The 22,557-nt window shown below is 46.3% G+C and overlaps 1 protein-coding gene across 1 annotated transcript in view; it reads right to left on the bottom strand.

Moving 5' to 3' along the window:
* CUBN (cubilin) overlaps window positions 1-22,557 on the bottom strand; it is a 1,289,359-nt gene that overhangs the window by 482,007 nt on the left and 784,795 nt on the right. The window contains exons 45-46 of the mRNA XM_085631507.1: window positions 11,482-11,660; window positions 8,964-9,173 (exon numbers count right to left, since the gene is read on the bottom strand). Of these exons, the coding sequence (XP_085487633.1) occupies window positions 8,964-9,173; window positions 11,482-11,660 (389 nt within the window). The remainder of the gene's footprint in view (window positions 1-8,963; window positions 9,174-11,481; window positions 11,661-22,557) is intronic.

Consider the following 22,557-nt stretch of genomic DNA (forward strand, 5'->3'; position numbering starts at 1 on the left):
CTGGACTCCTCCCCTACCAAATTACATCTCAGCCCCAGCTTGGCATGACCATTTCAAAAAGCTCTACTCAGATATTGATGTATTGCCTTCTGCCGGGGAAGCCCCTAGTCTAACTCAGACCTCGGGAAGCAAGCTTTTTTCCATAAGTAATTTCGAAGGCGCAATTGGCAGTATAGTTCGGGCAAAAGTCCCAGGGCCCAATGGTATACCAGGGGACCTCTTTCTATCTGACATCCCTAGCTGGTCCTGTTACATCTTATTACTCTCAAACACCATGGCTAGAGGTGCTCCTGTCCCAGGGTCCTGGCGGGGGCCGAGATGGTCCCTTTGTAGAAAAAAGGGGACGGGGAACAACCCTGCAACTGTAGGCCTATTAGCCTAATGGATGCATTACAAAAAGTATTTAGCTGAGCTCTCCTACAAAAAATCCAGGCATCGGCTGATGAAAACACCATCTTATCAACATATCAAGCAGGCTTCAGAGAAAAGGCGGGGACAATAGACCAGGTCTTTCGCCTCCTCCTCTTATATTGAAAAACCGTGGTCATTGGCCAGGGCAGCCTTTATATAGCTTTCATCGATCTAAAGACAGCTTTTGACCTAGTGCCCAGACAGAAGCTGTGGCAAGTTCGTAAAGCCATGGGAGTCCCAACCGAACCGCTCAACTTGGTCAGACGAATTCATGAAGATAACTTTGCTTGGGTGAGGTGGGGTCTGCAGGGGCAACTCGCAGTATGAAATCCAGTTAGCAGGGGAGTTTGTCAAGGATGCTTTCCGGCACCCACGCTCTTCTCCCTATACATGAACAACACGTTGTACAATTTTTATTTTGAGAGCTCGCCGATGCTCCATCCTTAGGCGGGGAAAAGATAGTGACTCTACTATTCGCAGATGACACCCTGTTGGTGTCAAAACCCCCAGGGGGTTACAATTACTCCTAAATCGATTTGAAAACTTCTGTAATATCCAGGGCCTCGAGATAAATACTTAGAAATCTAATTTATGACCCTCCACTCCCACAAATCACATAGGGATAGGCCTACTCTGGGAGGGGCACCATTTGAAAAAGTAAACACACTTGACTATTTAGATGTTAAATTATCTGAGAAAATGTGCTAGAAATCCTACTTGACAATGACAGTACTTAAACACAAGCAAATAACTGGGACCTTGAGAAAAGAACGCCGCTCCTCCTTCAGTAGACCGGTTGCCGCACAATTGAAAGTCTATGATGCAAAAGATTTTAGTTCTGCCTTGTATGGGTCAGAATTGTGGGGCTTCGACAAAATAGAGGAGCTCCCTAGATCAGAGCACAGATGTTTAAGAAATCTAGTGATGTTGCTCCAGAGCACTCCAGTTCATCCCCTAATTTTAGATATGGGACGACGATCCATTACCGACATAACCAAGCTCCACCCACTGTTATTCTGGGGCAGAATCTGGAGGACCCCAAACTGGTGCCATATGCTGAAGCGATGGCAGAAGTAATCTGCATAGATAACAGCAATACGATTGGGCGGTTAAGCAATATAAGGACGCTTCTTTTGGATATAGGGCTTTGGGAAGCCTGGGAAAGCTTCAATCCCTGCTCCAAAAAAAGTAAAGTAAAGAGGCACGATTGGGTTACACAAGTAGACTGCTGCAGGACCGATTGGGGGAAACTAACAACTGAATTCATGATCCACAAACGGCTTAGCTCCCTGGAGCCTTATCTTGATCTAATTAAAATTACTCACAATAGAAAGCTGTTTATACAGTTTAGGTTTGGTACTCTTCCCTTTGAATGACCTTCCTGGTAAATGGCATGGTAAAGTACAAACACCAAGTACTTACCCCTGCTGCAAGGCACTTACGGAATCTGTGGAACATGTTATGTTTGCCTGCCCGGCCTATGCACGTCCCAGATCAAAACAGGAAGGATAAAAGACTGAAAGAAGGATTGAAAGAAGGAAAGAAATGTAAGAGTTTCAGAATTTCCTAGGTGAGAGAAATCTTAGGAATGATTGCGAGGTACTCAAGTACGTTCAATAGCAGCATAAATGGTTGTCCAGTCAAATACTTTCTTTTATGGCAAAAGGAGTTTTTATATATGAACATAATGTGTAATAGAGCATACACAAACTACATATGCAGCCCCATGAGATCAGGACTCTAGTGTTTAATAGGCAGGTCCCTGAGACCACCTTCACTCTCACTAGCAGTAGTGGTTATTACCCATGCACTATAGGTAACATTCAGGTTAGGCCCAACTAGTAGTCGGAGTCTCAGGAGTCCCAGTCAACTCCGATAAAAGTCAAAAGTGTTCCAGCACCCGAACTGTGTTTCCTGGTGCCTTCTGGCCCTGCAATCAGTCTTACCTGCTCCTGCAAGGGAAGTACAACCAGAGTCTATGCGTGAAGTGGCAGTATCTGCAGGGGCAGGGGCTGTGGGGCAGTGGCTGGGCATCCACAACACTTCATTCAGCTAGGCGGTAAGTTCCTCTGATCCATCCCACAGGTGGGGGATCGGTTGCTCCAATTCTGTCGGGGTCAGGCCCACACGGGTCACCAGGGTGGCCTCTCCTCACAAAGATATTTAAACCAGACGATGGTCCTTGTCCTCTCTGGTGATCCCACCTGGCATACGGAGTCACCAACCTTACTCTGATCTTTGAAGTTTGTGTTGGGGGTCTACTTCCTTTTGAAGTGTCCTCTCAACTCTCCTTCCCTTCCCCCAGAAAGCAGTCTGTCATAGTAGGAAAATCTTATAGCGCCACAACTGAGACCATGGGAATGCTGGATGTCAGCCACAGTGATATGTGCATCAAAAGGTTACCCCAGGGCCTCCAACACGACCTCTTATGATTCTCTTATAATCCCCATCTCCTTTCTGATATGTGCCCAGGCCCCATTCCAGAGGCCTCTCCCTCAATCAAAGAGCACACCTTGAAGAGTACTGAAGAGCCAGGCTCTTCTTCCGCCAGTGAGTGTCCCTCCCAGCTCACAGAAATGCACGAACCCACAATTCTGTGTGGGGGGATTTCTCTACCTACCTAAGGTCCACCAGTCAGTTCTGGGTCTCCCAAAATCGAACCCAGAATCTCCATGTATTGTACCATTCATAGGCACACATACACTCAGCACATGCATATAACACTCATACACTGCACAGCGTTACATATTAATTTGAAGTAGGCCAAGAGTGAATTAAGCACACTTTACATGAGTCAGCCTGTAGGCCTCACACCAGTGACACAGGTAAAAAGGGCTGTTTACTTTCGATGATCACTACATGCTTTCTGCCACCACCATGCTCATTCTGCCTAACTCCTGGCAAATACATTAGCCTTTCACCACTTTAAGGGTAGCAATTTGAGTGACCTTCACGATGCAACAAGACCACAAACCAACGGACAGTCCTACGTCATGTTGCACATGCATGATCCGTGTTCACCCATGACAATATAAAATCAGCCACAGGGATCCAGACATATTTGCAGCTGGATCACCCAGGGCAGGGATACATGACTGATGCAGTTCGAGGGAATTTTCTGTCTCAACCCATGCTCATGTGTTAGGTGCAATCAGCAAATCACACTTTATCAGAATAGGACCCTTTTGTTGCAACATGTACTGATATTATACTCCACCTTGTGTAATAACACACCATACTCATTAAGCATCAATTCTCTCATAAACGTTATTCACCTTAGAGCCAGCTTAGAGTTGCAGATACCTAGTGAGTTGTGATTCCCAAAATAAGCTGAATAACCAAAACCATAATAATCTGACATCCAGGTATTCCAGTAATGCTCTCATTAAAAATGCAAAGGACCTTCGTCCACAATTGCCCTGTGCACTATTGTAGCGAAATTAAAAATCATTCTCACCTTACTGGGAACTGGTGAAGGTGACATGCTTCTATGGACTTCTAATCTCTTGGATTCATGGTTGTTTATCAACCTGACTTATTGGTTCTGTACTAAGTATGGGCATTTCATCATATGGACTGGGAAGCCAAGATATAGGAATGGCATAGTGAAGTCTTGAGAAAGACATTCTTGGCAAGATAAAGCTGAAACTTGAAAGTCTTGAACATTTCAAATGTTTGTTGAGTGAGTGACAGGTGTGACCCATGCAAAATCCCATCCTGTTGGCTAACAGCTTCCCTTTCCATGTTAGAACCAGGTGACAAAGGCCAATGAAGCGGAAGGCTGGAGATCTCAAGGTTTTTAGAATCATTGTTTCAAACCGAGCTGTGTTAAGGGCCAGAAATCTCTGTTGCTTTAACTAGGCAGCCTGAGAGACTATTTTTCCTATGTTTCCCCAATTTCACGACTAACTGGTTGAATCAACAAAATGTAAGAAATCTACATTTTTCCTGAGATACACACCTAGCTAGGGATTTATATTAATATTAAACGGAGGAGGAGAACGATCAGATCAGAACTGTAAGAGACCCAAAAGTGATGCAAAATGGGATGCAAAAGTTTAGACAATGGTGGGACAGCTTCCTTCTTCATAAGTGAAAGGAATGTAGCTATTTATTTGCATGGGTGTACTCCCTCTACAGGTCATGAAGCACGACAAGGAATGACCATCTGTTGAAAACGGCTGTTATGAGATTCAAAATCACTGTCAGCTCTCTCTCTCATGCCTTGTTCCAAAAGGTGCTTTTAATAGGTGAATTTTGTTCCTTGCTTGGGAAAACCTCAGATTGATAGCCATACAGTAGTAATCATCAAAGCGAAAGAATCTCGAGGAATAGGGATGTGGAGAGGAGACATCAGGAAACCTTAAGAGACTGAGAAACAATTGGGCAAAGAGATATGGGTAGAGTCACAGAAAGACTGGAATATCCTGACACAGGAACACCTGGCCAGAAGATCACTAGACAGAGGGAACAGAACAGGGTGAGAGAAGGGAATTGAAGCTACAAGTGCAAGGAGCCGAAAGTACGTAGTCAGAGCAAGATCAGTTTTTTAGATCCAGATCAGAAACAAAGAGATTAAAACAAGTGAAGAACAGAACAATGCGCAAGAAGGGCAAGTCATATACAGCTCAACAGAGTACAGAACCTCAGGAACTAAGCCTCATGAGAAGAACAGGACAATCACAAATGTTACACTCCAGCACACAAACATTACACTCCGGGTGCTGTGACAGATGCATGAGACAGAATAAGGCCTGTTGACCAGGCAGAGGTGAACTAGAATCCAAAACCAACACAAGCGTTTAGGTGGTAGACAGCAAAACCAAACCCTCTTGCTGATCACCCTTCAGGGAACACCCTTATCATCTTTAAGATTATTTAGATTAGGCTGGATGGCCCCTTGATCCACTCCAGACCACTGCAGCAACACTACATGGATATCCCTGATGGTCCCTGTTAGATGTGGCATCCTTGGCACGGTTTCCCCAGACTTTTTGCCCTTTGACCTCCTGCTTTGCGGACTTCATTTTTGCTGGCTTGAGGATTCTGGGCACTTTACCACTGCTAACCGGTGCTAAAGTGCAGGTGCTCATTCTCTAAAGCAAGGTAACATTGGCATATCCACATTTGGCATATTTAATTTACTTATAAATCCCTAGTAAGGTGCAATACATGTGCCCGGGGCATGTAAAATAAATGCTACTAGTGGAAATAAGCAAAAACCAAAGGAAATGATGGACGGAGTGTTGAACATTGCAAGCACTCACCCCCAGTCAACTGATCTGGGTTTAATCCATCACCGTTCTTTAGCCCACTCTGCCACCCCAGTTCAGACATGGCCATATGCAAATCAGTCTGACCCTGTGCCTCATGGGAACAGTCCAGCCCGAACTGCCAAGCCATGTCTTCCCTGGACCGGAAACAAGCTTCCTAGGACCGGTTTCTGGCATTTCAGCCGTCTTCAGCCAGCCTTGCTTGAATCCAGTGGTAAAGTGAGCAAGGGACTCACGTCTGAGCATACTAGTGGAAATAAAGCACTGATGGTGCCACCCACTTCAGTAGCCATTTAGAACATGTCCCAGGCATGGCTGGACTGGAAACAGAAACCAGCCCCGGCAATTCCGCCCAACCGGCCCCAGGGAAGTGGGGGTGCTACTGAGAAGCACTGGCTGGGGGGGTGCTAGTGTCAAGCACTGCTGCACCGCTGCCACTTTTGCTACAGGGGGCTGATATTTTTAGCGCTGCTGCAAAACCAGCCCCCAGTAACAAAACAGATCCCACGGGCAAAGAAACGGTCCCCACGCCTCTGGCCTACCAGGAAAACACCTGGGTCCCGCTACAGTCAGTCCGGTTCTGGTCCAAGGCCTGACATTGCAAAACCTGTGTGTGCAGTTGAAACTGCCATTTCGACCTTGCAAGTTGCCACTTGCCAGGTCCAAACCTTTCTTTTTAATACATATAAGTCAACCCTAAGGCCCTAAGGGCAAGGTGCAGTGTATTTAAAAAGTTGGACATGTAATTTTACGTTTTTCCCTACTGAAAAGCCTACCTTGCCCATAGGTTAGCATTTTATAAGTGTAATTTCCAATTGAGACATGATTGAAATTTCAAGTTTGGTGTCTCTGAACTCACAATTTAAAATCACAATTTATGGTGAAGTCAGATTTTAAATTGTAAGTCTGAAAATGCCACTATTTGAAAGTTGGCATTTTCTTTCTTACTTTAACCATTCTGTGTCTCTGTTTTTTTCTGAATACACGTCTGGGGAGAGTGACAGCAGGGCTTTGTGCATTCCCTCTAGACAGTCACACACAAAGGGAGCTGAGGTGTGTCATTCACATTGTGATGGCCCATCACCAGGCTGATGGGCCTCCCTGAGCTAGATGGGAGGGAGGAGCGGACACTTGCACCTGAATAGGGTTGTGCCTGTCCCCACAAAAAGAGCTGCATAACCCTGTGTAGTGAGCCTGGAGCCAGGGCAGGGACCTTGTGGACATCAAAGGCCTCTCTTTGAAGTCTCGCCCATTTCAAAGGCAAAACTGGACCCCGGACACCACGGACTCAGTACACTCTGGACCTGAGGACACTCTGCCAGGACGAAAGACTGCTATACTGCTGAAAGAACTGACACACTGCTGGATTTGCTGGACTCCTGCTCTGCTGTTCCTGGCCTGCTGTCTCTTGCCTGGTGGTGATAAAGACTGGACCTGAATTTTCTGAGTCTGCGAGGCCCAACAACGGTGCATCTGCCTGATTGCGTGACTCGGAACCGAAGCATCTTGCTCTTGCCGTCAACGCATCCTCCATAAAGGTACTGTCTTCAGGGGAGTGTACATGACTTCTGTATGAAACCCATGCTCTTTCGAGGTCGGCTTGACTTTTCAGATTTCACCCAGTCCAGTGTGACCAGATAGCCCCGGTTGATGCTTCATGACTCTAAGCACCATATTTAAAGATACTTATTGAATTTTTGTCGTTTTGGTTTTGTTTTGTTCAGTAAAGTAAGTTCTATTTTCTAGCCTGGTGTGGATTATTTTTATGTGGTGTTTTCATTGTTTTACTGCATTAAGTGTTGCACAAATTCTTTAGTCATTGCCTCTTAAGTTAAGCATGACTGCTGTGTGCCAAGCTACCAAAGTGTGAGCACAGGTTAATTTAGGGTGCATATCTGACTTACCCTGAATAGAGGGTTTGTCCCTACTTGGACAAAAGTGCATACATCTGACAACTAGAAACCCAATTTCTAACAGTCCCATTATATTCCCCATCCACCCAACTCTGAAGAGCCCATAATCAGGTAAAACCCACAATTGCACACCTCATTCTAGCAAAGCATCTATCTAAAGTGCCAAGAGGCCAAATAATTGATTCATTGTTTTTATCAGTTTCTGCTATTTACATGGCCTTTTGGCACTAATGGCTTTTGCTACTAGAAGTTATGGACTTTCATACAATGGGAACCGCCACAGTGAGTTGGGTCTCTTGACCTTTCATGACGTCTGCTTGTGAGAGGATGGGGATTTTTCTGCACAACTGACCTCAGTTCACTTAAGGTGGGATTTTAGAGCAGGATAAATACACGGTGATGGGTGTCAGGGTATCAGGCAGCATGGCTTCCAGAAAGGGCACAGTCTGAAGTCTTGGATGTATTAGTAGTGTATCGTTTAGCGGTCCAAAGAGAACTGTAGTGCTAGGAACTGGATGGAGCCAGAGGCTTGTGGTGGATATGGTTTAACAGGGCCAGGGAGTTAGGATGGAGACATTGTTGAGGGTACGGTGTGCAAGTGGTTAGTGACTATAGCCATTAGAGTGTACACTGTGTTCAGAAATAACAGGAAGAATCAATATAGGTTCAGGAGGTTTGGCAGCTTAACTTGGATCATGAGATTATGTTGGATAATGGAATGTAAAATGGGTATCATGGTATGGGTTGAAGTGATGCAGTGATATTTATGAGTGCAAACGGTAAAGGGTATATGGGGCTACTTAGTACAGTGTGGGATTTAGACATACAGGGAAAGGGGTTATTACTGGCCAAGGGTGGTTAAGAAGCAGCGCAAGGGTTAGATTCTGACCCTAATCAACAGAGCTACCAAGGACAGTACAGAGGGGAGAGTACGTGCAAAGGGGTCAATAGATGCAGAGAAGTCAGAATGCAAGAGTGTAACTAATTCCAGCTGACATATATGGAAGAAGGAGCTATTGTGTGTAAGGGTTAAAGGGTGGAGGGCGATGCGAACTAAAGGGGTAAGTACGGAGGTGAAAATGGTTTAATATTGCAAGAGAGTTAGAGGAAATAGTTCACGGAGAATTAGGAAGAGTGGAGGTGCTGAAGTGTTAACAGATTTGTGCAAAGTCAATAGTGTTGGACTGCAGGGTTTTATTAGGTATTTGAGGGGTGGGAGAAGTCTTAGTGCTAAGCACCTCCCTCATGACCCCTAACTCTGCCACCCATGATTCCTCACTGCTCATTGTCACTCCCTCCCATCTCACATATTCAGCCCCCCTATTTGCTGACATAATAGTAACAGAAGGAAAAAAGCAATGCATACCGGAAGCATTGTATTCACGTATCTCCACGTAGTCACTTGTACAATCTGGGGAGTCCTGCAAGTTCAGAATGACAAAGCTGATAGAGAGATAATGCCCAGTGGGTCCATGGAGAAACCATTCACACAGCGAGTTGTCTGGATAGTTAAGGGTGGGATAACCAGGGCTCTGGATGATCCCATTTTGTCCAGTCAAAGTTCCTCCACATGTGGCTGAAAAAGAAATGCACCCAATTACCACAAGTACAGCTTCTTTTTCTTTTTTTATTTGTTTATTAAAAAAATGCAAAATCTAAAAAACTCAAAATCACATTAACAATAAAATCTATAAACTAGCAAATCAGTGAAGAAACAAATCCATCAAAACATATTGAAACTGCACGTTTTAAAGTGTTTCAAAAGAATATTAGTGAGCTACGAGAATGATAGCAGAAATCAGAAGAGCACAGGCAAGAATATAAAGATGCAATTAATCCAATATTATCAGCAATAGGATCAAATAGTCTTCATGGCAATTGGTGAGATGTTTGTTACACAAGAACAGGGGTAAACCTCTCTAGACGTCTTCCCAGTTTGACAAGAACGACACAGTCAGCAATTATACTTACAGTCCCTCCACTTGCTCACATTGTTTAATGGTAGAGCATAATCAATACAAATTTGCAGTAAGGACATCATTTTTAGTCCATCAAACAAATTATCACTTTGTTACCCCCAGCCAGCCACCTTCTCTAGAGGTGCAAACATTTGCGTGAGTATACACAGTATATTTTTGCACTAACACAAACAATGCTCTTAAACTGGACTTAATTGCAAAGAATAGTTTTGGCATCCGAATAAATCAAGGACAATTACTTAAAAAGCAAAAGACTGGAAGTGGTGGGCCTCCTCTGAAGAAAAATGTTGATTGCATCTAAACAGTGAGGTCAATTCATGAAGGCATTTATAAGTATATGAAGTAGTACTCCTAAAGCATTCCTAGATGCCTGTATGAATTCACCCCAAAACATCTCAGATTGAATCATTCAGGGAGTATTCATATACAATTATTACAAACAGAAAGGACTGTTCCCTCTGTGCTCTTTCATTCATGGGGAGCTGGATTCACAGTTATTAAGAGTATGAGTAGTACTCCTGTAGTCCTACTTTTCATAAATTAATTTGTAAGTTGTCCTCAGTATGTATCATTTTGAGTAGTTTGGGCCTTCTCTACCCAAACATCAAACTGAAAACAGTAATGCCCGAGCTCGGCAAACAGCAGATCTGTGCAGTAAAGTAAGTACTTGACATGCATTGCTAAGGCTATGCCTTGGATCTGGGTTCAGTAAAACTAATCACACATGTTGGCGCAGAGTTTACTACTACAACACTATAGCACAGTAAATAACTCAATACATCAACTTCAGAGGATGAAAAGGTGATTGAGGACTGCTGGGATGGGCTTGTGCTAAGTCTCTGAGCTGTCTTCGAGGACTTGGCCTCCTACTGAATATTAAAATCCAGTCAGGTTTTCAGGATTCCTGCTTTGAATTCATATGAGATCAATTGACAAACAATGCATATCTCTGGAAATTATTAGCATGTTTGTAGGTCGTTTTAAATACCCAAGTGAATTTTACCATTTGGTGAGTTGTTAATCCCATCCCTCCTATCTTCAGTTCCTCCTTGAAACAGTGAGAATGATCTAATTTTGCATTTTGTCCCAGCCCATAGCACACACAAACCAATACTGATAATACATGGGCATTTGGTTGGGAACCGGGAGAGCTATTATTAATGCAGCAGGTTCAATGGCATTAGGGCACATGGGTGTGACGGGCCACTGTACCCCAAGTAGTGACTGCTTTTACAATCAAATAAAGGCTAGGGCGACCCATTGTCCTTTCTTGCATTAGAGACTATCTGACCCCGTCTACGCCACGGTATTTGGATGTCTGTGAAGGACAATATATAGGTGTTGTGTATGTTTCGGTGGAAGGTCTAACTGCCTTTGAAATTCCCACCCTAAAATCCATAGGTTATCTTAGGTTACAAATTGATCAGTGAGTTCCACAACCTAGTTCTTATGTGTGCCTGTGCCTATGGAGAGGTGTCATGTGCCCTCTTTGTGTTTTCTAATAGGATCAGATGCCTGACTCGTTGGGCCCTAGGCTCAAAGCGTCTTGCTCAGTCTCACTTAAATCATCAAGGGATATTGCTAAAATTGAGAAAAATGACTGTGAGTCTATATTTTCATCATACATGACATTGGTCTGACGGAAACATTTAATTGCTAGGGAAGAATTTATTGTACTATTACCATTATTCATACTATGTACGAATACCAACATTGAAGAACATCTCACAATCTTTTACAAATGGTGAATTTTGAAAACATATTACTAATAGGTTATCCTTAACAGTTATAGAAATTTAAAATTGAAAATAGAGAAACACTCTGATGACTATGGTCCAGTCAGTCTCAACACATTCAACACTTTACCAACACAGGTGAGCTATAATTGAATGAACAACTACTTACCTATGGAATAAGTGATTGAGAAACCAGGGCGTGTCCTACTGCTGTCTGACCTGAACTGGAGGTACATCACAGTGCCTAGAGATTTCTGGATTGCTGGTAGAGAGCTCCCACACAGTTTGGCAATCTCTGGTGCGTTGGAATCAGCACCTTCTCTTAACTGCAGGTAAGCAGAGCTGCAACTGGAATGGGAAGCGGGTTATAAGAATATTTGATTCTATTTGATTTTATTATATTAAGCTACTTTGACGACCCTGGAAAAATGGCCAGCCCCTGCAATCCCCAACATAGATCAATAAAACTGCAAGTGCTTGCCTTCTGAAGCCACCAGCTTGCCAATGACTCATTCCCTTTGGTTCATTGTTCTACTCATTAAATATGCCTTTAGCTAATTGCAGAGTATGCACTTTGAACACAAAAGTGGTGGAAGGCATGTAACTCAAAGTATGGATACTGTTTAAAATCAATAATTACAATAATAACAGCTTATTTAGATACATTATATAATCATTATTTTGTGTTTGTATAAAATTAGTGAAAGGGGGCCTGATGTACTAAGCCTTTAACCCATGTAAATTCAAGCTCAAATGGCTTGATTTGTGAAGCATTCATTAAATGTGAACTTGCGCACGTGAATCTATTTATTTAAGCACAATATTACTCCATGAAAGTATGATATCATGTGTGACTAAATCCCACTTAGAGGAGGGAAATGGGCATTTTACAAAGGAGACATCCACAAACTTGATACTTTGCGGGTATTGCCATAAACTCAAGGGATTGGGGGTATTCACAAATATTTCGCTGATTCCCATCGTAAAAAATGTTGAAGATGTATCTCTATTAAAAGCAGGTGAACATCCATTTACAAGGTGAGAAGGGGTGGGGAAGGCCACCAAATTTAGAGGACGCATAAGAGAATGGTTTCTCCACAGGGAAAATAATTTCTCCAGGGAGAAAAAGAAACCTGAAACAGGGATTGACTAACCCATTCGGTCTCGCATGACAGAAACTGTGCCCAGATTGATCATAGGATTGCATTGGCCTTGCATCATGCAAGGAGACTGTGAGGGTTTGGGTGCAATATATGGTCATATTTTTAGGAAATTTTAGAGATCAAGATGAGCAAAAATCTACTGGAGGGTTCCTGAGATATAGATTTTTAAAGAAAAAGTAAATCTCAGTTCTTTCAGTAAGAACTGCAAACAAGCATTGGCAAACTGTAAAGTCTGGAAGCTTTTGAAAAGTTTGAAAGAATTGTGTTTGGCTTGTCCGGCCTGACTGAGGTGGCCACATCCAGCAGGGAGATGGTCAGGGGGGGCCACTAAGGAGTACTTGGACAGTTACCTGGCCACCAAAGCATTCTCCAGTCCAGTTCTGAACTTAACATCACGACTGCCATAGACTTCAATGGAGTGTTCCTGATTCTGAGGATGCAGGAGATAAGGATGCTTAAGGAGGCTCTGGATGCTGTATGGTTGACTGAGGTGTCCTTGCATCTCCTCAGCCCACTGGTCAGGTGGGGCGTCTTTGGTCACAGAGGTTGGGGTACCTCGAAGTCCTCTTTGAGGTAATAGAAGTCCAGCTGTTGCTGGGTTACTGGTCTCGGGTCACAGCACATTTAGCAGTATCACTTGGAGGAGGCTGGCGTCCCTCTTGTGTGAACAATATGCACTCAAATGGCACTCCCCGGTCCGGCAGACTTGGGTGCAACTTTTGACTGTTTAGGATCGGTCTCTTGGGGTGATTCTCCAGAGGAGGCTACTGACTTGCCAAGTTGGGCTCATCAGCTTTGATGGCCTTGGTGCTGGTTCCAGGGGGTCAGCCAACTGACCCTTGGAGTCATTTCTTTGGTCTGGGGCCTGGGAGCGACTTATCCGCAAGCCAGGAGCAACAAGCCCAGTCTTCACCTCAATAGCCTTTATGGCAGGTGCAGTCCAGCAAACAGTGCAGCCTCTTCTTGCCAGGTCCAGGGGTTATTAGGGCAGTCCATCTATGGTCCTTTTGCTAGTCCTTCAGCAAGGTAAGGTTCAGAAAGTGCCCTGGGGGGATAATGCGGTCACTAACCAATGAACTACCAGGATCCCACCCAGCCTGTGACGGCTTCCAGCTATGCGTGGCATCTAGCAATCCTGGAGTGCACTGTTCTGCTCCTTTCCAAGATGTCTGAACTCTTTCTTGGATGTTAAACGCTTGATAGCCCACCCTAGAGGAGTGGCTACCTGGGGGTACATGGCCACAGAAAAAACAGTTGAGGCACTTGTCCTCCCAATCTGTTCCCGCTGCCAGCCTGTCAGCCTGAACAAAGGGGAAACTCTTAGGAGTGTGGTTGCCATTTGCCCACCAAAGATGGCTTCGCCTTTAAAGCTTGCCTTTTGGGCCAACACCCTGAGCGGCTTCCTACAAGGGGGAGGTAACACTTCTCCATGTAGTAGTCTTCTATTGTTTCTGAGCCTGTGAGTTGTTTACACAACTCCCCAAGAAGTCAGAAGGCTGTCTGATGGGCTGTGATCATGTGTGCCCACTGGACATACTGGGCTACAGACTGGCAACTTTCTAAAAGCTGATTTTCCCTAAAAGTGACATTAAATTTGACCTGGGCATCAAGCCATTTTGTACCTTGTCACACACAGGGTGGCACAACCTGTGCTGCCACCCAGGTTGGAAACTCTGTCCTACGTGCCTGGGTACTCTGGGTGCCATATACTAGGGACTTAAAAGTAAGCCAATTTATGCCATTTGGGGGTAGCCGATTCACCATACATTTTGTAATGGATTAGAAAACTGGCACAGTGGTCTGGTTAGCAGGTCGCAGTGCACTCTCAGAGTACAAAAACCAGCAGCATAAGTCCACAATTGTAGGGGTGATCATGCATAAAAAGGCACCAGGGCACCCAGGGGTTACTGCACTCCAATTGAATAAACTGGAGTGTTCCCCGCTGGTGTCCTGGGGCCTCAGTACTAATGGACCCAAAACTGGAAAACCAAGTACTCCTCTCCAGCACTTGATTCTCTCAGGGTAGCAAGACAGAGTAGTCCAGGGCTTACTGAAGACGGTGAGGCGGGGTTAGCATTCAAAATCCAGTGCACACCGTACTACCAGCTAATAAAATCAATATCCAGTCAGTGCTTTACTTTTTATAAAAGAAATGTACTTTAATACACACACGAGAATTATACAACACATAAAACTAGGATGAACAGTGAAAAACAGATGTCTCTACAACCTTCTGGGCCAGAGTTCTGAACCCAAACAGTATTATAGAGCCTAGACACTAAGCACTATGAAAACACAGGTAATATGTGGATACACAATTAGCATTGCATCATACAGTCAATCAATCAATCAATCAATCAATCAATCAATCAATCAATCAATCAAAGCATTTGTAAAGTGCACTACATACCCGTGAGGGTCTCAAGGCGCTGGGGGGGGGATGCTGCTACTGTTCGAAGAGCCAGGTTTTGAGAAGTTTTCTGAAGGTCAGAAGGTCTTCGGTCTACCGTAGGTGGATGGGGAGGGTGTTCCATGTCCTGGTGGCGAGGTAGGAGAATGATCTGCCGCCGGCGGTCACTCTTCGGATGCGGGGGACGGTGGCGAGGGCGTGGTCTGCGTATCGGAGCTGGCGGGTGGGGGTGTAGAGGCTGAGTCGGCTGTTGAGATACGCTGGTCCGGTGTTGTGGAGTGCCTTGTGTGCGTGGGTGAGGAGCTTGAAGGTTATCCTCTTGTTGATGGGGAGCCAATGTAGGTCTCTTAGGTGGGGTGGGATGTGGCTGCAGCGAGGGATGTCGAGGATCAGGCATGCGGAGGCGTTCTGGATGCGTAGGAGCCGTTTCAGGAGTTTGGCTGGGGCTCCTGCATAGAGTGCATTGTCGTAGTCTAGTCTGCTGCTGACGAGGGCTTGGATGACCGTCCTTCTGGTTTTGGTGGGGATCCATTTGAAAGTCCTGCGAAGCATGCGGAGGGTGTTGAAGCAGGAGGAGGAGACGGCGTTGACCTGCTTCGTCATGGAGAGCGTGGAGTCGAGGATGACCCCTAGGTTGCGTGCGTGGTCGGTGGGTGTAGTGGGTGCTCTTTGTGCGGTCAGCCACCAGGAGTCATCCCAGGCCGAGGGGGTGGGTCCGAGGATGAGGACCTCCGTCATATCCGAGTTCAGCTTCAGTCGGCTGTTTCTCATCCAGTCGGCGACGGCCTTCATTCCTTCTTGGAGGTTGGTTTTGGCGATGTTTGGGTCTTTGGTGAGGGAGAGGATCAGCTGGGTGTCGTCGGCGTATGAGATGATGTTGAGGTCGTGCTGTCGTGCGACGTGGGTGAGTGGTGCCATGTAGACGTTGAACAACGTAGGGCTGAGGGATGAGCCTTGGGGTATGCCGCAGATGATCTCAATGGCTTTGGAGCGGAAGGGGGGGAGGCGGACGCTCTGAGTTCTGCCTGAGAGAAAAGAGGTGGTCCAGTCCAAGAATTCCGGCGTCGTGGAGGCATGTTCTTAGTGTGTGGTGGCAAACCGTGTCGAAGGCGGCTGATAGGTCCAGGAGGATGAGGGCTGTGGTTTCTCCATTGTCAAGCAGGGTCCTGATGTCATCGGTGGCGGCGATGAGGGCAGTTTCGGTGCTGTGGTTGCTGCAGAATCCGGACTGGGATGGGTCCAGGATGTTGTTTTCTTCGAGGAAGCTGGTCAGTTGTTTGTTGACGGCCTTTTCGATGACCTTCGCCGGGAGCAGGGAGATGGGTCGGAAGTTCTTGAGGTCCTTGGGGTCCGCCTTGGGTTTCTTGAGTAAGGCGTTGATCTCTGCGTACTTCCAGCTCTCCAGGAAGGTCGCTGTCTCGAAGGAGATGTTGATGGTTTTCCAGAGATGGGGTGCGATGGTGCTGCTGGCTTTGTTGAAGATGTGGTGTGGGCAGGGGTCTTCCGGGGATCCGGAGTGGATGGTGTTCATGATCTTGATGGTGCTGTCGTTGTTGTTTGTCCAGGCGAGCAGGGGGTTGGTGCGGGTGGTGGTCGTCGTGGGAGCAGGAGTATTGGCAGTTGCCGGGGGGGGTGATGGCGTCAAAGCTGTCGTGGATGTCTGCGATCTTGCGATGGAAGAAGGTGGCCAGCGAGTCACACAGGTCTTGTGACGGAATGGATGTCATTGGTGTTGGAGCTGGGGTTGGAGAGTTCTTTCACGATGCTGAAGAGCTCTTTGCTGTTGTGTGCGTTGTTGTGTAGGCGGTCTTTGAAGAAGGTCCTTTTGGCATATCTGATGAGGTGGTGGTGTCTGCGGGTGGTGTTCTTGTGGGCTGTGTAGTTTTCCGGTGTTTGTTCACAGATCCGGTTTTTCAGAGTTTTCGGCAGGTACGCTTGGAGACCTGGAGTTCTTCGAGGGAACCAGCTGGCTCTCTTGTTGGTGTGGGTTTTGGGGGGTTTCTTGAGCGGGGCGAGGGTATTGGCGCAGTCGTTGATACATTGTCTGAAGTTGCGGGCTGCAGCGTCGGGGTCAGTCGGGTCTGCGGGTGGGCTCTGGGCGAGGGCGGTGGTTAGTCCTCGGTGATTTTGGTCTAGCTGCGGCGAGGCGTCTGCTGGGTACGGTGGTGTGTGGTGGATTTCCGGAAGGTGAAGTGGATGCAGCGGTGGTCGGTCCAGTGGAGTTCGGTGGTGCGGTTGAAGAAGACATGGGAGCTTGCTGAGAACATGGGGTCCAGTGTGTGGCCGGCAGAGTGGGTGGGTGTTGTGACGAGTTGTCTGAGCCCGAAGATTGGCGAGGTTGTCGATCAAGGTGGCGGAGTTGGAGTCGTTGTTGTTCTCGAGGTGGAAGTTCAGGTCTCCGAGGAGGATGTAGTCTGTGGAGGCGAGGGCGTGAGTACTGACGAAGTCGGCGATGGAGTCGCTGAACTGCGGTCGGGGTCCGGGGGGTCTGTAGATGAGGGTGCCTCTGAGGGTGGTGTTGGGGTCGGTGTGGATCTGGAAGTGCAGGTGTTCTGCGGTGCTGAGGGTGTCGTCGGAGTCTGTCGAGATTTTGAGAGTGTTTCTGTGGACGATGGCAATTCCTCCTCCAACTCCGTTGGTGCGGTCCTTGCGGGTGATCTTGTAGCCTTCCGGGATTGCTATGGCAATGTCGGGTGCCGAGGAGGGGTTCAGCCAGGTCTCCATCAGGAAAGCGACGTCTGGGGCGTTGGTGTCGAGTAGGCCCTAGAGTTCGACGGCGTGTTTGCGGGTGTTGAGCAGGATGCATCTGAGAGAGTTAGGGTCTTTGGTGGGTGGGTTGGCAGGTCGGATGCTGGTGAAGCTGCAGTTCCGGCAGGAGAAGGGTCCTTGGGTGCGCTTCGGGCGGCCAGGCAGCAGGTGCATGAGCGTTCGGGGTTGAGTGCGTGGAGGGTGCTGGAGCCGTAGCGGAGGTGGATGTCGGGGGGTTCGCGGGGGCCAGGGGTAGGGGGCAGGCACAGACAGGCTTGCCTTAGGCGTGCCAGAGGCATATGAGGGGTGAGGAAGGGAGGAGCAGCTGGGAGGCGGGAGGCAAAGGGGTGTGCCGGTGGGCGGGGTGGCAGGGGATGCAGCAGCGGGAACCACGGATGGGGGAGCGGGTGGGGGTTACAGAAGGCAATGGGACACGGGCAGAACGGGGGACACAAGGAAAATGGGGCACAGAGGAGACACAAGCAAAAGGGGGCAAGGCAGCAGAAGCAAGAAATATACAGAGCGGTCGCAGTCAAAGACAATCAAAAACGTTGGCACAAAACCTAATTGTTAACAGCTCTCTCTACCATGGAGAGGGGAGCGGGGGGGTCACAGCAGGCAATGGGATATGGGCAGAATGGGGAAAACGAGATGAAATGGGGCTCAGAGGAGACACAAGCAAAGGGGGGCAAGGCAGCAGAAGCAAGAAATATACAGAGTAGTCACAAAAAACAGTCAAAACAGTCAAAACGGTGGCACAAACCTAGTTGTTGACAGCAGCAGCGGGCACACAGGGCGGCTGTGTGGCGGTGAGGGGAGCGACCTGCCTGGATACAGAGAATGTTGTACAGGGTTGCTCTCTTTCACTAGAGCCATGATACCAATCCTTGTATTGAAAATATATAGTTTCAGCTTATAGTTTCAGCATATGCTGTGGAGTCAAAGGTTCTTGATCAGCCCTATAACCTGCCATCCAAAGAAACAGAAGTGCCCTCCCTTCCCAAGCAAGGACGCAGCTCTTGTGGCAGCAGGGATCTGATCAGAGGTGACTGATGTCCTGGTACAGTTTACTGGAGTCACACTAGTTCAGAAGACACTGGCTAGCTGTAGGAGGGTAGTGGTTGCTCGGAGTGCTAGTACACCCGGTGTGAGCTGACTCTTCAGAATCATAGACCAATCTTGAATCACAACTGACCGCTAAGGAAGCCAGACTTTTATCACCTCTGATTGATAGGTTGATCCAATCAGATGGTCTGCTACTTTTGAGTCCTGGATGCCCCTTCATTCTCAAGGCACATTTTTGGTGTGTTCCTTGCGTGACCAAAGCATGCAAAGGATGACCTAGTGTCTTCCCTCATACCAGCTCAGGCTGTACCCCACAGAGGAATTTAAATTAACTCCAGACCAGGGGCACCTGACCATCTCCCAAAAAAAGGGTCCCTCCTAGCAGGATTAGAGCAGCTAAACACAGATATGAGTGAGTGTCCTTCCCCAGCCCACCAGGCCTGTCCAAGAAATTGGGAGGGGCACGGGGAGCTGGAATGTCCAGCAGAACAGCTCACATTACACACAATGGCTCAACTCACCATCCTTCCTGAGCACACCCACGGGCTCTCAAACACAAGTCAGGTAGACAAAGGCAACAGGATCACAGGTATGAGAGTCTGCGCACACTTGATCAGAAGGATGGCTAGTTGTCCATTCTTATTAGAACACAGGGATATAGGTATCTCTGATTACAGATTTATTGCTGCCTCCACTGTCAATCTATCAGAGCCTGTGCAGAGAGAGAGCAGTAGCCCCTCGCTGCGAAATAGGGGTGAACTATGGTTGCCCCCCTCAAGCTCAGAGACAAGCTCTAGGGCTCTCGCTGCCCTCTGTGGTCACCCTGGGTGTTCCTCAGGGATCTGCCCTATCACCCATTCTTTTCAACCTCCTAATGGAGCCTTTGGCGAACGCTCTAAATTCAGCGAACATCCTATATCACCTGTACGCGGATGACACCCAGCTATATCTGAAAATCACCTCTCCAGAAGACATCATTGCCCTCAACAATACTCTACTGAAAACACAAAACTGGCTCACAAACAACCACCTCATGCTTAATACTAAAAAAACTGAATTCATTCTCATCTCGCCACCGAGCCACACACCAAAGCTAGACCTATGGTTAAAACACCTAACCTCTTCCGATTGTGTCCCCCTCATCATTGACTCAGCAAAATCGCTTGGAATCGCTATAGACAAACATTTGAATATGCAGTCGCACATCTCTATCGCCACCAAGGGTGCTAATCATAAGTTGAGTATATTAAGGAAACTCAAACCCTTCCTCCCTCAGGCTGATCTAAAAATGGCAGTTCAAGCCTTAGAGTTACCAAGATTAGATTACGGAAGCACTACCCTCTGTGGTCTTCCTAATTACAAGCTGGCACCGCTAGGAGCAGCACTGAATGCCGTGGCCAGACTGGTAGCAGGAACATTCTGAAATACTCACATCTCGCCAACCTTGAAAGCCCTGAATTGGTTACCTTACGAGGCAAGCATACACCTTAAAGTGGCTTGCATGACACACAATGCAATTCACAACAATTCACCCAGCTACTTGGCTCAAAAGTTAGAAAGGTCTGGAGGTTGTAGACAACTGCGAAGTGCGAACACTTTCCTTCTGAAACCTCAATCCTTCCACAAGAAGAGAACCGGCTGTAGAGCCTTTTCAGGGATTGCACCTAAGATTTGGAACTCCCTACCTCCAGTAGTGCGTGGAATCACTTCCCTTACCGCCTTCAAAAAAGAAGTAAAAATACATCTAATGAACAAATACTTGCCTTCATTTTCAACTCTAGGATGTCACTGAGTTATCTTCATGACCTGAATGTCTTTACCTATCTCATGTGATTGGTCGAGTCTTCTGACCATTAGCACAGCTCATACTGCTCATCAACTGTATGATATGTAACGCTTAGCTGGCGGTGGGTCCCTCTTGGTCTACTATACACTTTATTTCTATTGAGAATCGATTGTGGTCTTAATATGTATATATGTTTGCTAGCACAATCACCTAATTTTAACTAACTGTCTATTGTAAAACGTCCTGCAGTTCCATGGTCCTCTATGTATGTTATTCTTATATTTTGCTAGTTCTTATGTTCGTATTGACACTTTTGAAAGTGTGCATAACACCTCATCCATTTATGTTCTTGACTGTAAAGCGCTCTGATACCCTCGTGGGTCATGTTCGCGCTATATAAAACTTTATAAATACATAAATAAATATAAACAGGGAGGCCCTCAGTTGACTTGTATGATTGTTATGCTCACTAAGTTAGGGATCTAGAAACCATTCAGTAACTGTTAAGTGTCTTGCCTGGAAATTAGCATAAGGCATGGAAAGCGCTCTCTCCTGAGACATGCAGAAGACTTCCCGCCCCAACAGAGGAATTTCCTTATAGTGATGGAAGGTCAATAGAATGCTTAAGTTAGATTTAACAAGCCACACAAGACCATAATGGGTTACCCTGAGTTGCTTGGTGAATCTGGAGTAACAAAAGAAAGCGCAAGTCACTGCTTTGTGCTAATCTGCACCTGGAAGGAATTACATGGATGGAGTGTGGGTGTTCCCACGCATCCAGCCATGTATTTTGGTGCAATCCTAGACTTACCAAGATTGGAAAACCCTGGAATGCATCAAAGTGTATGCCTTCCCGATAGAGGTGCAGCGAATAAAAATATCTTTATTTCTCCTCGTTGTTTCTTGTATGTAAGTGTGCTGCATTGAGCAAAACACTTAAAAAGAGTAAAAGGCCTCTAAAGATTGTTTTTGGGCAGGAAGGTTTATCTTCCTGCACAAAAACAATCCAGACTACAACACAGGCACCCTTTCACCATGTTGCAAATGTGCCTGCATTGGCACTAGGAAGCCACAAGTGCGCCAGTGCAAGGAGAGAGCAGGAATGGGCCACATCCTGATAGATATGGAGCATTCCTGCCCTCTTTATTTGACGCAGTACAGCAAGGCTTCTTGATGCATTGCGCAGCGTCAGATTTTTATAAATCTGGGCACATGTGTAGAGCAATTGGATTTGTCAATACTTGTGCTGGACTTCATGCAAAATAAAATAAACACATAAAATGAAAACCACATTCGAAAACAGCTAGTGGTACATCAGCACTCATGTGTATAAACAGAGGCCATCTTGAATGCTTTTTATTTTACATTATGAGAAAAACAATCTCAATATGATTATCCATGCATGCTAGGCATTTCGTCTAAAGAAAAGTCACTCCAACATGGCCGACCACCTGTTTGCATGCATGCAACTTCATGATTATGCACCAGCAGTGATCTGGAATGTTTCTGTTGTTAAACATTTCATTTTAATAATTTACTGTTCCAAGATGTCCAACTGCCATTTTTAGATGGTTATTAATGAAATACAGTATGCATAGGGTAGCCACACAATAGATAGAATTGAGTGGTCTGGCAGCGTGCAAAACAATTAAAAAAGCATAGTATAAAGTAAAGTGGGTGGTGGAAGCTGAAGAGGGAAGGGCGAGGGAGCAATGGACGAGCAGGATTTGTGGTGGGAAGCAGGAACATAGAGTGCAAGGGTGAAAGTGTGACAGTGGGATGAGCAGAGATGGAGGAAAACAATGAGCTCAACTGGAGTCCTAAAACACAAATGAAAAACGGGTCCCTGCTGTCAGCAGTGGAATGATATAACTCGACAAAGCAAAAAAAGGGAAAGCAGCAATGTTCTAGAGGCAGGACAAAAAGAAGAATTGGGAGGACATTTTTTGAATCAGGAGCACTGAGCTGAAATAGACAAGAAAGCCATTCAATCGTGAGCAAGGAGCTGAACCCTACTCTATGGATGTATTGTACACAATAGGTTTTCGATGAACTATCGTTGGCGAGACCAAA

Source organism: Triturus cristatus, chromosome 10 (genome assembly GCF_964204655.1).
Source record: "Triturus cristatus chromosome 10, aTriCri1.1, whole genome shotgun sequence".
Classification (NCBI taxonomy): domain Eukaryota; kingdom Metazoa; phylum Chordata; class Amphibia; order Caudata; family Salamandridae; genus Triturus; species Triturus cristatus.